The 18,447-nt window shown below is 36.7% G+C and overlaps 1 protein-coding gene across 1 annotated transcript in view; it reads left to right on the top strand.

Annotated features, from left to right (window-relative positions):
* PTPRC (protein tyrosine phosphatase receptor type C) overlaps positions 1-18,447 on the top strand; it is a 63,664-nt gene that overhangs the window by 31,077 nt on the left and 14,140 nt on the right. Inside the window, exons 3-15 of the mRNA XM_035333362.1 lie at positions 869-967; positions 2,240-2,263; positions 2,732-2,869; positions 3,674-3,760; positions 5,148-5,182; positions 5,972-6,191; positions 6,792-6,917; positions 8,201-8,341; positions 9,240-9,371; positions 10,794-10,937; positions 13,859-14,070; positions 16,474-16,534; positions 17,847-17,955. Of these exons, the coding sequence (XP_035189253.1) occupies positions 869-967; positions 2,240-2,263; positions 2,732-2,869; positions 3,674-3,760; positions 5,148-5,182; positions 5,972-6,191; positions 6,792-6,917; positions 8,201-8,341; positions 9,240-9,371; positions 10,794-10,937; positions 13,859-14,070; positions 16,474-16,534; positions 17,847-17,955 (1,528 nt within the window). The remainder of the gene's footprint in view (positions 1-868; positions 968-2,239; positions 2,264-2,731; positions 2,870-3,673; positions 3,761-5,147; positions 5,183-5,971; positions 6,192-6,791; positions 6,918-8,200; positions 8,342-9,239; positions 9,372-10,793; positions 10,938-13,858; positions 14,071-16,473; positions 16,535-17,846; positions 17,956-18,447) is intronic.

The following is an 18,447-nucleotide window of genomic DNA, read 5'->3' as shown; positions in this document are numbered from 1 at the left end:
ATGTGAACAAGTGGAATTTTTCTCCTTGTTGAAAGCCTGACAATAGTGTTAGAGAAAGATGTCTTCAGGAAGCGAGCATGGCTTTCAAAATTTGTATTTCAAAGTGGAAGATTCTAATTCTCTAAATGAGTAAAAGATACAATGATGAGAACAAACTTCTCTTTTGATGGTGGATACTCCTACGGGTTGTCCTTATTCTCCTGGTTGCAGACATAGCCATTTATTTTTGTCTCCCTTTATCCTGAGAGAAATTTCACATTGCACAACTTAAGAATGTTTTGAGTCAGGATTTCAAAACCGAATGTAAAAGTGAGACTTATTTTTACAGCCGTGAAAAGGGCATAACTCCCAGCTGAAATCAGGAGGTAGTTTATGAGAGGTTAACCTGGCGACAGAGTTCTCTAGAGGAATTTTTAATACCAGCAGGATGGTCCAGGAAGTGTTCTGGGATTTAGAGAAGAATATTAGGTAAAGCAAAGGTCTTTTAGGAATATCAACCCTTGGATTACTGGCTTTTTTATAGTGAGGATTATAGACAGGTAAGATTTTTCTTGAGAAGAGAATTAGTGTTGGTGTCTCTTCTTGCTAATAGAGTCATTCTTCATTCAGCAAAATCATGCTCTATTTGTTGATGTTACATGTACACGCTGCTGTGTGATGAAGTGAAAGATTTTGAGGGTTTTAGTTTTGCTATTGCAAAATACGTCAATAAGTATGAAAGTGCCATTTAAGTACCTCCCAGTCCCACCTGTCCTAAGAAACATGGTTTAGAGAAAGTCATACAAACTACTGCCCTTTTTCTAATGTAGATGAGCTTCTCACCTTCATGCATTGCTCACTCAGTGATATTTTTTTCCTCACTAAACAGCAGGAAATGAAAATGGGGCATCTTCCAGCTTTCCTCCCTCCCTTACGTCTCCTCCACCTACACGCTCCATGTCACTCTCACCTTCAGGCACCACTAAAGGTAATACTGAAAACTGGGACCACGGCACTGCATCTCTTCTGTTTCAGCTGAAGTGACATCTACTTCTATCAAACATTAATTTCATCACTGTTAAAGCAATCTGGTGATTTATGTTGTGTGAAGCCAGTTATACTGCAGCAAAATTTGATAATATGATGAAGACATATGTAGTTTTATTTATTTATTTTAATTAAATCAAAGGTGGAAATTTGAAGCATGCGTTTTAAAGAAAGCAATTACAATTCCAGCTACAACATGCTGTTGTTAGGGGTTCATATTTTCCATATGGACACGCCTTGCCCTTGAGCTCCCAGCTGAGAATTTCACACTGAGCTCTCACAGTGGTACTTACCTGCAGTTACCTCAGGCGCCACAGCGGTATCTGAGGATCTCTGGGAAGAAGGTCCTTCCCAGATCAATCGCATGAAACAAAACAGCCCCAATCAGGTTGTGCTTTTTGCAAGCTGCGTGTTAACTCACCCCCTTTAGCTGGTGTTTCCAAACACGTGAAGTCAGTACATCCCCCTGCCTTGCTAAAGGATTGTCAAATCCCATTGCCACAGAGGCATCCCAGAGAAATTGATAGGAATTTGGTACTTCATGGTTTTGCAGACCTGATTGTAAGCCATGCTCTTGGGATAAATCCAAGCAGGTGTGTTACACGGTCTGTGCAGGAACTGGAGAGCAATGAAAACTTGTTCTTGCCAGTGCTAGAGGGAGGCATTTGATTCAGAAGGCAACTGGTAGTCTCTCTGCTTGCAATGAGCTTCTCATGTTCACACATCGCTCACCCAATGATATTTTTTCCTCACTGTTCAGCAGGAGATGAGAATCTGGCACCTGCCAGCTCTCCCCCCTCCCTTACGTCTCCTCCACCTGCACGCTCCACATCACTCTCACCTCCAAGCACGGCCGAAGGTAACCGTGAAGTCAGGACCGTGGCACTGCTGCTCTTCTGTTTCAGCTGAACCAGCATCTGCTGCAGCCTTCCTGAAACTATGTACATCCTTCAGGATGCACAGCACAGACTCCCTGCTTAAGGAAATGGGACTTCTAATGTGGAAAATAACAGCCTACATATATACTTGATGTTTTGGGGGTCTAGTAGTTGCTACTTATCTTTAAATATTACTTTAGAATAAGCAATTCCCTGGGGAAAGCTCAGCTGATAGGAGAAAAGAATGTTTCTTTTTTCTTTAAAAAAAAAATGCATATGTTTGCGTGTGATTCCTTGAAAATGTAATTTACACATTTTCTCTTTGTCTTTTCCAGGAGTTCAGGAAGTGGCAACAACTGGTAAGAAACTTTAAATTTATATAAGAAATTTACTGACACTTTTTTTCTGGTTCTTTCTTCTTTCCATTTCCTGTGTATAGCTGTCTCGTGTAATGTGTGTAATATATATAATGCTTTTTCATTCAGCCCAGTGAAATGAAATACACTGTTTTAAGAGGGAAGAATATCAAACCAGTTTGGTTCTGACTCATGTACTTGAGTGTATTTTAAAACCTAGCAGTTATTATGGAAGATGTGCAGTCCGTGCCATAACGGGTTACACTTACTAGATGTTCGGTTGCCACCTGTTGTTCTCCCTTACACCATGACCCTTGTGCATTCAGCGTACCTTTGATTGCTCCAAACTCACAGTGCCTCAGTGCAAGAGAGCTCCCAGTGGGGCCATCCTGTGCTGTTTGCAGTTTTGCTTCTTTCTGTGAGTGGGCAACCTCCAAAACACTAATGAAACCACCGTACTTCTTGTCACAGGTGTCTTCCCCTCAGACAGCACACACCTCTCCATGCACACAGGCTCCGACCCAGCCACGGGACCCAGCAACTCACCACGCAGCAGCCCTGCTGCCCTTACCACACGCATTCCCACTGCCTTCAGTCATGCTCCATCAGGTTTGCCAAGTTCTTTTAGGTGCCACACGCTGCCCTCTGAGCTGTAGGGGAAAATTGAGTAATTTAGCCTCAGGGTAGCCCTTTCCAGTTTGTGGTTCATCAAACGGAATAGGTACTTGCAATTCAGCATAGTGGCCAGAGCCAAATTAATTATTTTCAGAATCTGGTATCTGATGGCCAAGTCTTGTAGTTACCTCAGTAGTATCAAAACTCCTGCTACTGTCAATGAGGTTATTGCCAAAGCAAGAATGGGAATGGACCTAAGAGAACAAAGAAACCTGCCCAAGGCTTATAAGCAGGGATATAAATACTAAGATATAGTAAGTGTTATAATGAGCAACGTGACTTATCTGGCAAATAAGCATTACGGGATTGCTTGTTTCTGAAAGAACACAAGCACTGTTCATAATCATGCTGTACTATCAGAACACAGAATGTTTGAGTTCCTAGTTCACAATTACTAAGGTAATTCTTATTTTATTCTGTTCTACACTGTTGACTCCAACACAGATTATGCCTAAAAAAAACAAAAAAGAAAAAGAAAAAAAGTCCCTGTACATTCCAAAGATCATTAGTAAATGGTGTATTCCTAAAAGTTTGCTTTTTCTTTATATAAGGTATTTTCTCATTTTCTGGTTATATGAACATGATCTTTCTTTCAGCACTCTTCTCTAACTTAAAAAAACCCTGGAAGGAAAAAAAGGGGGAGGAGGAATTGTAGTGTAAGACATTACTGATGATGTAGTCATATGAAATAGTGAATTTTACTTTTTTAATGTTGATGTATTGTTTATTTCCTTACAGATGATAACAAAACAACATCCTTGCACAGCACCACCTCACCAGTCAGCATGCCAGCAAGCACTGGGATCATCCCCAATCACACAATAGGTGACAAACTTGCACACAGTTGTCACAATTAGGATACTGCAACCACAGAAAATGTGTTAGAATGAGGGATATAATCTTGATATATATTTTTTAAGTCATACAAATTAGGTATGCAAGTAGGCATACAGCTGCATTAAACTTACAGTGTTTTTTTGTTGTTTTGTTTTGCTTTTTTTTAAGGAATATTATTAAGAGCTTAAGAGTAGTATTAGAGACACCAAATTTACTGCTTGTCAAGGAAGTGAAAAACATAAACTATTTCCATGGAGTGGCATGGTAGAAAAGTGAATCTGTCCAATTACTCAGTCAATATTACTCCCCTCGATACTCATAGAAATTTGCTCAAGCAGCAAAAACATGATATTACATCCAGCGACCTCTCTGTTTTCCAATAGCTTCCCTGTTGTTCCATTCAGCATTAATATTTTCTTGGGACCTAGTATATGAAGCATTTACACGTATTGTTGTTGCCATTGTGCTGTAAGGAATTATTCAGATCATTGAGGTGTGTGTGTGTTTGAGTAAAGTACACCCAGGTGTTTGACTCCTATTATCTTCATAACTGCTCTTCAAGTAGCTGAAGTAGCTGTAGGCTGCCATTAGCTATCTCTTTTCACAGACTGTGCGTAGTTTCTACCTGGGGGTCTCCTGCCTTGAGCCATCTTGGCAACTCTCTATAGCCCCTCTTAGCTTACCCTCTCATTAGGGGCACTGCTCAGCCGTCCGTTTCCTAGGCTGGAGGGAGGAGACAAGTCCAAGGCATTTCTTCTGTGAAGAAAATTAGATATCTGTCTTTTGATAGTGCTCATACCATAGCATATTTTAAATAATTGATTGCAGGATGAAGTTCTTTGCACAAGCTTCCGTACAGATTTTCTAAATACCAGCTCTTAATTTCTTCTGGATATTCCAGTGTAACAATAGCTGTAAAATGATCTGTACTCTTGAATGAGTCTGTTTCCAGATACAAGAGTAACTATGCATAAAGTAGGTAAGTTTTGTTTCTTTGGTGACATTGGAAACTGCTTGCTTAGGCATTCTATAGCAGACGTATCCCAGCAAACTGCTGTAGCTTATCATGCCACTGGGAGAACGTGTGATTTTGGAATATTCTTGTGTAACTTTGTATGCTGATATGTTACGAAAAAACAGTTTGGTATGAAGAATGGCAAAATGCACATGATTAAAATAGTTTGAAAAAAAATTGGTATGTATGTAGCTGATATTTTCTCCCTTTTTCAAATATGAGAGGGTGCTGAATACAATTAGTTGTAATGTGTTGAATGAAGACTACCAGTTTAGGCAGTACCAGTTGTCTTCCTCTAATGCTCTGTGAAAGTCATACTTGCTGAAGTACACCTTCATTTTTATTTTTTTTTTCTTATAGTAAGTCCCTCAATGACAACTGAAGAACCTTGTGGTAAGAACCAAACCCCTTATTTATCTCAGCCTTGATATTTGACCAAATCAGTAAACTCAGAGAAAACTGATCACTAAAATGAGTTACCATGTCAATTTGCTTTATAAACTGCCTTCTGCTTCTGAAAGATTTGCACTAAAGTTATTAACAGTTCCAGTCTTCTCATCTTTATTTATAGTTCTGCTGAATTGCCTTTGAACTAGGCTGTCGATGTAAGGGCTGCAGAAGAGATCTGCCTTCATTCAGCAAGGCCCTCTCTAATTTTTCCCCATAATGCCAATGAACACATCCTGCAAACTGCAGTTCATGACTATAGTAAATCCAAAGCTTGGATATTGGTTTCTCTTTCTTCAGAATGAGAGAGCTGTCCCCTCTCCAGTTTTCAGAAGTGGCTTTTATTGTTTTTAATGGTTATGAAATGTTTTAAATGAGAAAATCTGAAATTTCTGGACAAAAAAAGGATTCAATGTGTCAATATATATATATATATATTTACTTTGAATTGACATTTTAAATTTAAAAAAATATATATGTAGTTCTGGAATGTTAATCTTTTGAATTTTTTGGTTTTCCTTACTAGAGAATGATTTAAAAGAATATTTTCCTAAGGAAATTTTCTGTTTTAAATATTTTTAAGGTAAAAAATAAATTAAAAATAAAGCAAACAATTTTTTTGTATTTTCTGATTCTTTAACATCTGTGACGCTGAGGATACCAGATACCATAAAACATTTAAGAATCCTTAAAAATTGTCATAAAATGATTGTTTGCTTTTTTATCCTTCTCTTTTAGATGATGTGTCCTACATCATAGGAAATGAAACAGACGAGAAAAACATGGTTGAAGTTACACTGAATAATCTCCAAAAAAACAGAGAATATGCTATTTGGCTCAGAGATGAGGTGAAGTTGTCGGTGAATGTCAGCACCAACACAGCAAAACTTAACATATGCGAAATATATACAGTTAGATCTAAAAACTGCCAAGACAGGAATATAATTATTCCACCTGGTAGGTATAGAAGAGTCTTAGTAATTCCCTCCCTCCTTCCTTCCTTCCTCCCTTTCTTCCTTTCTCCCTTCCTTTCTTCCTCCCTCCCTCCCTCCCTCCTTTCCTCCCCTCCTCCCCTTCTCTCCTCCTCCCTTCCCTCCTTCCCTCCTTCCCTTCTTTCTTCTTTTGACATGCAGTAATTCAGCTCTCATGGATTTCACAGTCTATCCTTGTTTTTACAGAGAATCAGAGGTTTTCATGTAAAAGCTATTTTTTTCATTGCAAAGGAAACATGAACTTCATCTGCATCAGCCATATGCAGCATGGCTAGCAATAACAAGGCTGGCCAGCACTTAAATGCTACTATCTATGTTGGATGTTTTGTTCACTAAAGTTCTTGCTATTGTTGAATTAAAAGTTTCATTTATGATTTGAATACAACACTTGTTTTTGTCTCATGAATACTTTTAAAATTTCAGCTTCTTGTTTAATTCTTTGCATATCATTCTGTGCCAGTCATATCTTAATACTGCAGAACAAATTAACAAATATAAAAGAACAAATAATTAAATAATCAGTATAGCTAATGTCACATTGATATTTAATATTAATCCATTCTAGATAAAAGAAAGTGTTCTTTAGAAGAGAAGATTGTTGAAAGCACACATGCATGGTTGTGTTTCAAAAACAATACCTCAGCTACAGATTGTCCATGTGCCTGTAGTAATGCGACTGTTAGCTGTGCAGGTAAGACACTTCTAACATAATTTTAAATGCTAATTTATTTATTAATGTAATAATAAATATATTACTATTAATATGTATATGTTGTCTTTGGATGAGACAGGGAGATTTAAATTTTTCGTGCCAGTGTGAGGGAAGAGATGTTCAGAATTTCTGGGGTGGTCAGGTTAGGGACTACCATTACACACACTGCAGAAGATCTGGCATAGAATTCAAGCCCAGAGAGCTCATTCCCTGAGTTTACCAGTTTCAAAAATTGAAGACTTTTGGAGATGTTGAGCTCCTGCTTGAAGGCCTGAAGGGGAGCTGAGAACTTGGAAATCTGAGTGTCGCCTGTGAGCTGCTCCCTTGCAGACTAAGTGGGCAGCTGACTCTGCAGGCTCCTGGATAGCAGAGTACAGGCACTCTGCTCTTGGAGCTTGCCAGCCTTGGAGACTGAGAAAACATTGGCTTAAAGGCAAATGGTGTGGTGAAGAAGATACGCATGCTCCCTACCCTCATGTCCTAGAAGAATGCCCAATGAATGTTCTCTTCAATGTTTTTATCAATGACCTGGACACAAGAGTTGAGTGCACACTAAGTTTGCAGATGTTACTAAACTGGAGGAACTGTCACTTGCTTTGAGGGTAGAGTGGTCTTGCAGAGAGATCATGATAGATTAGAGCACTGGACAATCACCAACTGTATGAAATTTAATTAGAGTAAATGCTGGATTCTGCACCTGGGATGGTGTAATCCTAGATGTATGTATAGTCTGGGGACAAGTTGCTGCAGTGCAGCTCTCCAGAGAGGGATCTGGGGTTTGGGTTGATGGTAAGCTCAATACAAGTCAGCAATGTGACCTGATCACCAAAAGGGCCAACCGTATTGTGGGGTTAAGCAAAATATAAGTTAAGCAAAATATAGCTAATCACTCGAAAGAAGTGATTGTCCCACTCTACCTAGCATTGGTGTGGCCTCACCTTGAGTCCTGTGTGCAGCTTTGGGGTCCACAATATAAAAGGGATATAAAAATAGGATTGTTAGTGATGGAAAGTAAAGATCTATGCAAATTGAATAGATATAGAAGAACCTAGAACTCAGTCACTTGGGTTCACTTGGTCGTACACTTTTCTGTTTGGAATATTCTGGTAGTGTACTAAAAATTATGTTGAATAAATATAGTAGAGCAAATCCCAGTTGAGATGGTATAATATATTGTTAGATATGATTTGATATACTTTCAGATATATAATTTTAGAGTTGTGAACAATATTGATAATATATTTTTGTGTCTATTGTTCCAGGAAACGATTGGAAATTTGATGGATATTGCGTACTAATGGACAAATTATCACCCGACTCTAATTACAATTGCAATCTTATAGTAAAGTATTTTGAAACAGTGTTTGTCAACAAATCCTTCAGTATAATAACGGAATATGATGGCAAGTATAAAGCTTAATTTTGCTTTCCATTCCACATATTTCTAGAAACACCCATTACAAATCCAACTGTCTGTGCTTCCTGGAGGATTAAGATTAATTTTGAGCAGCATGCTCAGCCAGTCTCAGGTTCTCCTCCAGCTCTTATCACCCCATCTCCTGTCCTTGTGGTAGTTCTTTGACCACAATCACAGTTGTCCTTTCTCCCTCCAACCCCAGACTCAGACTTGCAGTCTCAAGCCTTCCTCTCCTTCCCTAAAAGACTGTGACTTTTTATTTTTAAGGATGAGAAAGTGGCAAAATGTAAGCAAGTTTCAATGAAGATTAAGAAAACAAACAAACAAACAAAAAAACAACTGCAGTCCTAGAGAAAAAAAGTATCAAATTCTTGCTTGTGAAGAAAAGTGATAGAATAATTGCAAAGAATGTCTCCAGATAAAATGATAAAATATTGTACAGCATTGTCCTTGGAAATGGCTTAGCATTATTTTATAAATTAAACAGAACATCTCCTCAAATCAAGTAACCTGCAAAGAAAATTTCAGGATAGAAATTTAAAGTTGGTTAAAATTATAAGGAAATCAAAACAATGTATAATAATTGGAAATGTTGAAGAATTTTAGTAAGATGTGATGTTGCTGTATTCACCTATATCCTGAATCAATTAAATTTATGAAATTACTCTAATTTGATGCTGTTATATGTACTCTATAATAGCGCATAATTTCTTTGAACAAAATAGACTATGCAAAATCTTACGTTAATGCTATCTTGCTTTAATGTCCAATTAAATTGAGTTTAATGAAAGTAGATATAAAAAAGGAACATTTTGCATTTTCATTCTAACTTTTCCCTCCCATCCCTTTTTTTTTAAAACAAAACAAAACAAACAAACAAACAGCTCCAGAAAAACCAGGAAATCTTACAGTACAAAGTTTTACCAAAAATGCAACAGTTAAATGGAGACCATTTAACGGGACTTCAGTGCATTCTACATATGGCTATATTATAAACTGCAATGGCACTGTTAACAGTAAGTATATCCTCTGTTGGTACAAAATAATTCCTCACATTTTAATATTTACTGCACACCAGGCATGACGCAGTGTCCAAACATATTGGAATTTCTTAAAAATGTCCACTAAAAACACTAAATTATTATTATTGTTATTGTTGTTCTACAAACCTTTTTTAAAAGTTTCTTTACTTTGAGGTTGCTCCAGTTCAGTTATGTGGTTTTTCAGTTTATCATTTCAGGACATCACTGTCATCCTTCATTTCTCAAGTATCTTGTATTAAAATGTAACAAGATCGTCAGTTGCCTGATCAGTTTTTAGAATCGCATTGTCTGCCTCAGGAAATGCACCCATAGCTTGCTCATTTATTCTCAGAGAAGATATATTCTCATCTAAAAGTTTTAATTTTTCACAAATCAGAAGTTTGTGGAGAAGTGGAATAATTATTCTAGGTGAAAAGCTATTTATTTATTATTATTTTTTTTAGCCATTTTATTCCCTTAGGATTTTTCTTCCCTGTTTCAGCTTAACATAGTAAGCTTGGTGGGTTCTAGTAAAGCAACACTGAGCCTATTTATTCCTTCAAGAATGATGACAGGAAGTGAATTTCTAGGAACGACTACGGATCTGTGTACACTTACTGAAATGGTGGCAAGAGCAGAAAGGGAGCTGCCTTCTGTGTAACACTAATGTATGTAAAGTTAGGAAGTCCTAAGTACAGAGGGTGGCATAGTCATGCTTAGAGATGTAAAGCCTGGTACTTGTCTTCTACTAAGCATTCTCTCCTTTCGTATGTGCTGTTTCTGTCATTGATCTGGCTTGGCCAATGTAGGAGACCTAGGTAGTATGCTCGGGTGTGAGGAGGTCTCATCTGAAGCAGCTGTGCTTCATGGAAACATCAAAAAGCCATTGCTCCTCAATTCCCCAGGCCACCAAAGCCCCAGTTGCAGTGTTGGTAGTAGCTTTGCTCATGCTGCTCCTCGGGCAATATCTTTCCATCCTGCTTGCCACCACTGAAAGCAGATGGCATCTTCTGCATCATTACCAGAACAAGCTTGTCCAATGTGCAGAGTGACTTTGGACATTTATCTAGTAACATCTTCCCAAGCTGAACACAGAAGAAAGTACCAGCCTCTCTTTGTCTATGTGCATTACGTTAGTTTTAATTATGCTTGTTTTAATGACATACTGAGGATGTAAAACAAAACAAAACAAACAAAAAACCTCAACTTCCTACCTGTTTGTTTGGGGAATATATATATTCTTCTTCCCGAGCCTTCATTTTGCATTAATGAGCAGGACAAACCAACCAAGTCTCCTTAGGAAAAAGTAATTAAAATGGAAGTATACAACAGTAGTTTTTGGTAGCTCTGATGAGGTGAAAGAGTTTCTGTGCTCCTAACATATCTCTCTCTCTCTCATTTTTTTTTTTTTTTAAGGGACAAATGACACGACTGAGTTTACTTGTGATGAATTAAACCCTTATGCCAAATTTAATGTGTCTGTAGCTGTGTATATACAAGGCAGATATAGGGAAATTGTGGGAAAATACAGCGAAATCAGTTCTACAACAAATCCAGGAAGTAAGTCTTGTTTGCTAACTGTTATGGACAATGTTGACCCTACCACGAGAAATATGTACTTTCTTATTGTACTTTACATTTTTGTATATGTTATTACTACTACTCAATAAACTGATTAACATTTGATTTTTTTTTTTTTTACTAACGTTTATATCATTAGTTTTTCATTTATAATCATTTAATTTTAATCTATTTTAAATTTATTCATTTACTGTTTTTATCTATACTAGATTTTCCAAAATAAATCTGCGTTCATTTGGAATTTTTTAGAAGACTTTAGAAAGCTTTATGTCTTAATGTAAAGAGAACATTCAAATTAAGCAAAAAGAGAAAGAAAAGCATCTTTGTGGAATGAAACTACAAAGATGTGCAGAATGTACCTTCTATTCTGTAGCTGCCTGGTTGCCCTAAGCAGAACTGCATGGCCAAGGATACACCAATACAATATCTGTACTGTGTTTCAGTTAGTTTGGATGTATATATGTGCAGTCAAATCCTATGACTCCACATTAGGTTATAGCCAAAACGCATACCTAGCATTGTGTTGTCAGAAAGGTCTGTCCTCCATGGGAAGCCTATCCCTTTGGCCATGATTCTTTGTGTCACATACACGTTCTATCAATACAACTACAAGAAGAGCTGAAAAAATACAGATTTTAAAGATATTTCCTGATTTTCTGATGCAGACATTACTACTTCCTAATTTATTGTTGCTGTTTAATTAGTTTTTTTTTTGTTTGTTTTTTTTTGGGGGGGGGGGTTCGGTTATTTTAGTGTTTTTTTGTTTGTTTGTTTGTTTGTTTGTTTGTTTTATCTTCAGATGTCGGGGCTCTTACTGTTCTCATTCCTTCTTTTTTTTAGCTCTAGTTCTACCACCTCTAGGCTCATCTAATATAGAGGTACAGCTACAGGGAAACCATGATGGTTTATACCTGCTAGGATACTAAATTGATACTTTCTTTATTGCACTGAATAATCAAAAATTACTTTTTAGTGAAAAATAACGTTATTTTTGTGCTAGTGATGGTAGACTTTTTATGTGTGCACATATGTATGTTTTTTGTTTTTGTGTTTTGTTTTGTTATTGTTGTTTTCCTAATATTAGGAAAAGCTAAAAATCTTTCATTGCTTTTAGCACTTCTGTAAAGTATGTAGAGTTGGATATAAAAGAACACTGAATCTGACTGCTGTTGTTATTAAATTTGTTTCACTAGGTCCTTGGGAAATAATTCTGGCAGACTATCCTTTTGAATTTTGAATCCTATCTCTCTTTGGAATACAGAGAGCTTTTGCATCCAGCTTTAAACATTATCCATGAAAACAATGGAATTTCCCTATTACTCTGGGTCACTGGGCTAGCAAGTTATAGATTCTATTTGGAACAATATGGAGATCAAAATTATCACTTGAAGCCCCCTAGGGAAACAAATAAACAACTAGTAAATGAATGGATTGATAATGTAATATATTTTATCTGAGACTTAACTGTAACCAAAACTGAAAAATGTATTTAGTTTTTAAACAGTCCTAATATGAATGTGATGATCACTTTTTTTTTTTTTTTTTTCTTTATGATTATCTAGTACAAGCATATTTGCAATTTGGAGACCCTACTTTCTGGGGCTATACTCATATTTTAGTACCTCAGGTGGAGATTATGTTCTGTGACACAAGTTTAAGGGTCTAGAAAAACAAAACGAAACAAAACAAAAAAACACACCGTTCCCTTATTTTTGGGGAAGTAAGACTTCATGAATTCATGAAGAAGACTTCATGAAGCTTGCCTTCATGAATTAATGGTATTAAACATTCTCCAGGTGATACAGCAGCAGATAACATGATCAAACAGATACTGCAAGAGTTTTATTTCTTGAAGAGGAGGATATATCGTTAGAGCTCAACTCCTTGGGACTAGAAAAAATGACATTTTGTAAAATATTTTTATGTCCTCAACAAACACATTCCCTCAAGAAATGCTCACTTTCTCCTCACCACAGCTTTTTCAGTAGCATGCTGAGTAAGAAGCTTACAAACTTGCCCTGTGCATAAAAATGAGCAACTGCTACCCACCCAGCCAAGCCATATGTCCTGCTAGCTCCTAGGTGAAATCTGCTCATAAAGCCACACACATCTTAACTCTTCATATGAAAAAAAAAAACAACTGCATAATTTCTTTTTATTTATTTATTTATTTTTAATATACTGGCTTGCAAGTTGAAGCAATTTTGAAGAAAATTTCTATGGTGGCCTTCCACTGAGATGTAGCTAATAAAGCTACTGAAGATTATTTACTTTCTGACTTTCTGAAAGGGTTAAACAACATTCAAGGAAAGTGTCCCCAGTCTCAAACCCTTTTGCTGCAGCATACAGAATTAGAGCTAGGAAACAAATTAGCCTTAACAGTTTTATAATCATTAAAAAGTAAAAAAGTTTGTTGTTTTTTAGGCCAGTTCTAGGACAAGGTGACACTTGTAGCAAAAGAATACTTTTGCAAAATACACCGGTAAGTTCTGATAGGAAAATTAAGTTACAGCAGCGTTGAAACTTAGACACTGACTTATACTGAAAATTTTGTTTGTTCCCATGCTTTGTTTGTTGTCTCATGTTCCTGAAATGAGAAAGTGATGTCAGTAGCAAGAGGTGAAGTTGCCATCTTATTCTCTTTGGCAGCCTGACTGTTGGTAGAGTTCTGGTCCTCTCAGCTGTTTCAGCTCCCCTTTACAGCTTTTCCAGCTTGGATAAGGCTATGATTAACCCGGCATTGATTTTATTCAACTTGTTAAATTGTGACTGAAATTTTTAAGGAAGAAATTGTATGACATTATTAAGAGAGAAGATAACAAATAGACATGAACCCATGTGGTTATTAAAATATTTAATAGTTATGAGAATGGAAGGAGTAACATTTCTTTTATAAATAGAACCAGATGCAGTGACTGACTTCAATCCACGTCTGACAGACGATAATGTCGTCAACATTACCTGCAAAAATCAACAAGTGCACGGGAAAGAAACATGCTTTCTATTATCCTGGTACAAAGAAGGTGAACAAGCGAAAAAAGTTATAAAAAGGCAGAACAATTGTGATTTTGAAATAGAAAATCTCTCATACTTGACAAATTACACCTTTGAGGTAAGTAAGCTTATGAAGCTAAACATCTAAAAAAACCTATACTTCCATTGTTTAGGTGTATTATACTTGATCTTTGAGAAAAAGGCAAATAGGATGAATCTGTAGGCCAGAGATGTAAAGAAGTAGCTGTTACTTATGAAATAAAATGTCTCTGCATATTTTTCTAGCCATATCAATCAATTCCTTATGTGCTATTCCATATAAGTTCTGACAGCATGAAAACTACGAGCTGAATAGCATGGGACAGAGAGAAATTTGGGTGTCTTAAATGTATCTGATATTACAGTGTTTAAAACACATTTAATGAATATCTGGTTGTCATTTCTATCAAAGATAATAAATATGGAACTTAAGTCTTGAGATAATTGCTCTGAAATTAATTGTTCAAAATTTTTCATTGTACACTGTTCTTCAGCTGTCCCTAATGCCTTAGGGACTAGTTATCATAAAGCAGTTTGTATTCTTTTTGTGACATGTCCTTACATCAGCCTTTCACAAACCTGCCCATATATCCATCTAAAATATATCTAAAATATATCATCCTCTGAGTTCCCTGTTTACAGGCTTCGCTTTCCTGGGGGCTTCCTGCTATGTTGTCGTCTTTTAGGCATTTCATCCTTTTGGCTTTTGTTTGCGAAGCAAATGGCCTTGTGTCCATCCCTTAATGTGGACAATTGGAATGTTTCTTTTTGTCCTGACAGCTTCTCTCGGGAAACATTAGGTTAGACAGTAACCAGTAGACAGAGTTTTATTACTGTTAGGAACCAGTTTCACTCATTTTCCTCCATTAAAAAAAAAAAAAAAAAAAAAAAAAAACTTTTTCCCCCTTCGTGTCTTCCTGTGGAATGCACTGCCAGAGAGCTTTTGTAGTCTAGACTTTGTTCTGAGCCTTTGTCAATATTTCTCCTACAGATTATGATCAGAAAGCTATGTATTTGGAAAACGAAGATGATCTCCAATAGGAGCAAAAATACTTATGTCCCCTGTAGCACAAACCACACATTCCTGTAGGCCCTTCTCCACAACTTGCAGTGAGCAGCTTGTCTGACAAGAAGTTGGCTTCCATTTGTCTCAAAACACTGGCCTGTGCTTTGAACATATTTTGTCCAATTCTTACTGGAGAAACCAGGGAAAGCCTTATGGCCTTAGATAATAATGAAAAGATTCTGAGTCAAGTTAGGAGAGGCTCAAGAAAAACAGATCTCCTGTGAAGCTGGCAGATGTCACAATTTCCTTCTGTCTACTTGCTGAATCGTTCAGGGAATAAACAAAAGGGTAGCCACAACACTTTGGTTTAGTGAGGTTTTGACTCTGCTGCAATGAGTTTATGGCTTTTGCAGTTGGAGAAGCTTCTTGCTTGGTTTCCCTGCTGCACCTGCTACTCCTCTGAGTGCTGCCGCTTACCCACTGCTCAGAAAATGTTTTTCTTCCCAGCTGCAGAGCTCAGTAACCTCCAGCCCCCAGGACACATCAGCTTTTTAGAGCAGAGGTGGAAGACACAGTCCTTCCAGATTTCTCTCCAGGGATGGGATAGGCTCAGAGAGAGCTCAGCCTGCAGTGAATGATGGCACTGCAAGTCCTTCTCCTCCCCTTCCTACTCATTTGCTTCAGGAGACTACTTTAAAATCACAATTATTTAATCCTGCTAATACTCTCCCCTGTTCAGTACTAAATCTTTACATTTAATCATAAGATTCATTTTTCTTCACAAGCAAGTGTAAAATCTTTGATGCACAGATGTCCAGCTGCCTATTAGATCTGATCAGACTTTCTATTAAGAAAATGAAAAAGAATGGCTAATGTAAAATAGCAAACAAAATATGAACACATCTAATCAAAGCCAATATTTTAATATCAGTTAAAGTACCCAAAAGGTAATGTTGCAAGAAAGCAGCTTATTTAAAGTTTTCTTTGGCATTTATTATTTAACCTTTAATAAATTATTTCCAGTACAGGAACTTGGGTTAGGAATATCCAATTCAGTTAACTATTGAGATATTTACTGTTGAGGCAAATAAAATGATGTTCTATTACATATCACTTTGTTACTTCTCAGAGTTGAGAGATTTGCTTTGGGATAGATTGGATTTTGTTGTTGTTGTTGTTGAGATGCATCTGATTTTGATTTTGTAAACTGTCTCTTCTTTTGCACTAACATTTTTATTCAGTCATACACGTATTTCTGGATCTAGATCTTGCTGTAACGTAAGTGGAAATATGAGATGCACTGTAAAGGGCTGCATGAAGATTGACAACAGATCATGCTGTCAATTAGGTTTATTCTTTGAAAATGGATGGATGTATTTCAAAGACCCATAGTTCTTTGCTTTTGAAAACAAATTATGCAGGCATTTTTACCTGCTCTACCTTAACATTGTTATTATTCTCACCTGCTGCATGCAGATCCGTGTGTTTAATGGCGAATGTGAAGGAGATCCAGTAACTCGGAGTATAAAAACCAGATGTAAGTACATAAATATGGCATTTTTACTTTTTGTCTTTAGCATAGTATGGAGTAATAGTGTAAATTGTGAATTCTGTTAAAATTGATTCTACATAAAAATCCAATCTGCCTATTTTTATAGTTGATAATTAATTTGCATTAAAAAAAAATGAATATCCTCCTTCAGCATTAATGTAATGAATGATGTTGACAAGTCATCAAACATGACTCAGATTAACTACATAGCTGTGGCTTTTTCAGGAAATGTCCTAATGTGATGAGAAATTAATTCCTCTGACTTACATTATTCACTTTAGAATTCTTTTCCTGTGTTCAGATGCTGTGTTTCAGGAGCTGAACATGTGTGAGTTTTTAGGGATTCCCCACTCCCATGGAGTTTGTGTGTCCAATGCCAAAAATTATGAGAAAGTCCAAGTATTGTAGACATGGAAAGTATTGTAGACAAGAAAAATAAATAAATAAGAATTTTATTTATTACTTATCTCAAGTAACTTATACACCTGGAAGGCTTTTTCCATTGCATCTTTTTGGGAACTTTACCTTCATATCCGCCGTTGGGGTCTAATCAACAGTAAGGGTCACAGGGAACCTGTCATTGATGCTCCCAGTTGAGAAGGCCTGTTTTGAACTCAATTCAAAGTGATAGCTGAATTAAAGAAATTGGATAAAAGACATTTTTGTTTGAAGAATATGTTACTGAAATGTCCTTGTAGCACTGGCAAGAACTGACAGAAAAAAAAAAAAAAAAGATTAAAAAGAGGTAAATTAAGAAATTAATTTAGGAACAGATCTTTTTCTGACCAAATATACAAGATTTCACATAGTATTTCATATGAGTAGCTGATCACAGGATAATTCAGTCTTGCGGCTGGGCAGGCTGCAGCTCCTCGCTGAGCTCCTGGGGGTGGGGATGAGGCACCGCATTCCCTCTGTCACACAGTGCGACAGCCTTGAAAACCAGGAGCAGGTGGCAGCTCCCCTGCTCCCATGTACAGCTCACGCAGACCCTGTCAGTGCCAGGCCAGTGAGTGAGATGTAGCATCTCGACATGAAGAACTTAAGTGAAAGTTTTCTTAATGAAGAAGTTCTCTCCTTGTCAGTGAGCTTTAAATTTTTTAACTTTGAAATAACAAACCTAAATTCAATATTCAAAAATAATTGCTTAGTTCTTTTCATCAAAAAAAAAAAAAATCGAGGCTGGTTCTGTATACAGATTTTTTAAAAACAAAGAGAGAAAAAAAAAAAGTAAAGTTTTTATGCTCTTAATTATTTATTTGAAAAATAATATATTTTTTTCTTTTCCTGTCCCAAGATAACTCTAGGGCCCTGATCATATTCTTGGTGTTCTTGATTGTTGTGACGTCAATTGCTTTGCTATTGGTTCTGTATAAAATCTATGACCTTCACAAAAAAAAGCTTAGGTAAGCTTCATATTTCTCTCCATTCCTTATAAAAATGTTACTTTTAATTATTTTTTTTTTCAATGATAATTTCATGACAGGTAGTGCAAAAATGTTAGAAGTTTCATATTTCACTAATACATGGAAAAGACATTCTTTCATCTTTTCATCGTTTCAAGAAAAAAACACCAAAAAACCAAAAACTCAAAACCGCTCTTGGTGGTTTGTCCAGCAATGCAAATACAATGAACGAGATTTAAAATCTCTCTAGTGTACCTTTTTTCAGACCGCAGAAGAATTAATCTGCCAGAACAGTATGCTTTGTTATTACTTTTGTGAAAAAATATTCACAAGTGTCTGCAAAACCTTTCCTTCATAAAGTAAGTCAAAAGTATTAAAAATAATACACTCGAAACAAAGTGGCCAGCAGGTGTAGGAAGGTGATTGTCTCCTTCCACTCTGCCCTTGTGAGGTCCCATTTGCAGTGCTGCATCCAGGTATGGGACCCCCAGC

This window comes from Oxyura jamaicensis, chromosome 8 (genome assembly GCF_011077185.1).
Source record: "Oxyura jamaicensis isolate SHBP4307 breed ruddy duck chromosome 8, BPBGC_Ojam_1.0, whole genome shotgun sequence".
NCBI classification, from domain to species: Eukaryota; Metazoa; Chordata; class Aves; order Anseriformes; family Anatidae; genus Oxyura; species Oxyura jamaicensis.
The sequence above is the reverse complement of the archived record's forward strand: the minus strand, read 5'-3'. Positions and strand labels throughout refer to the sequence as shown.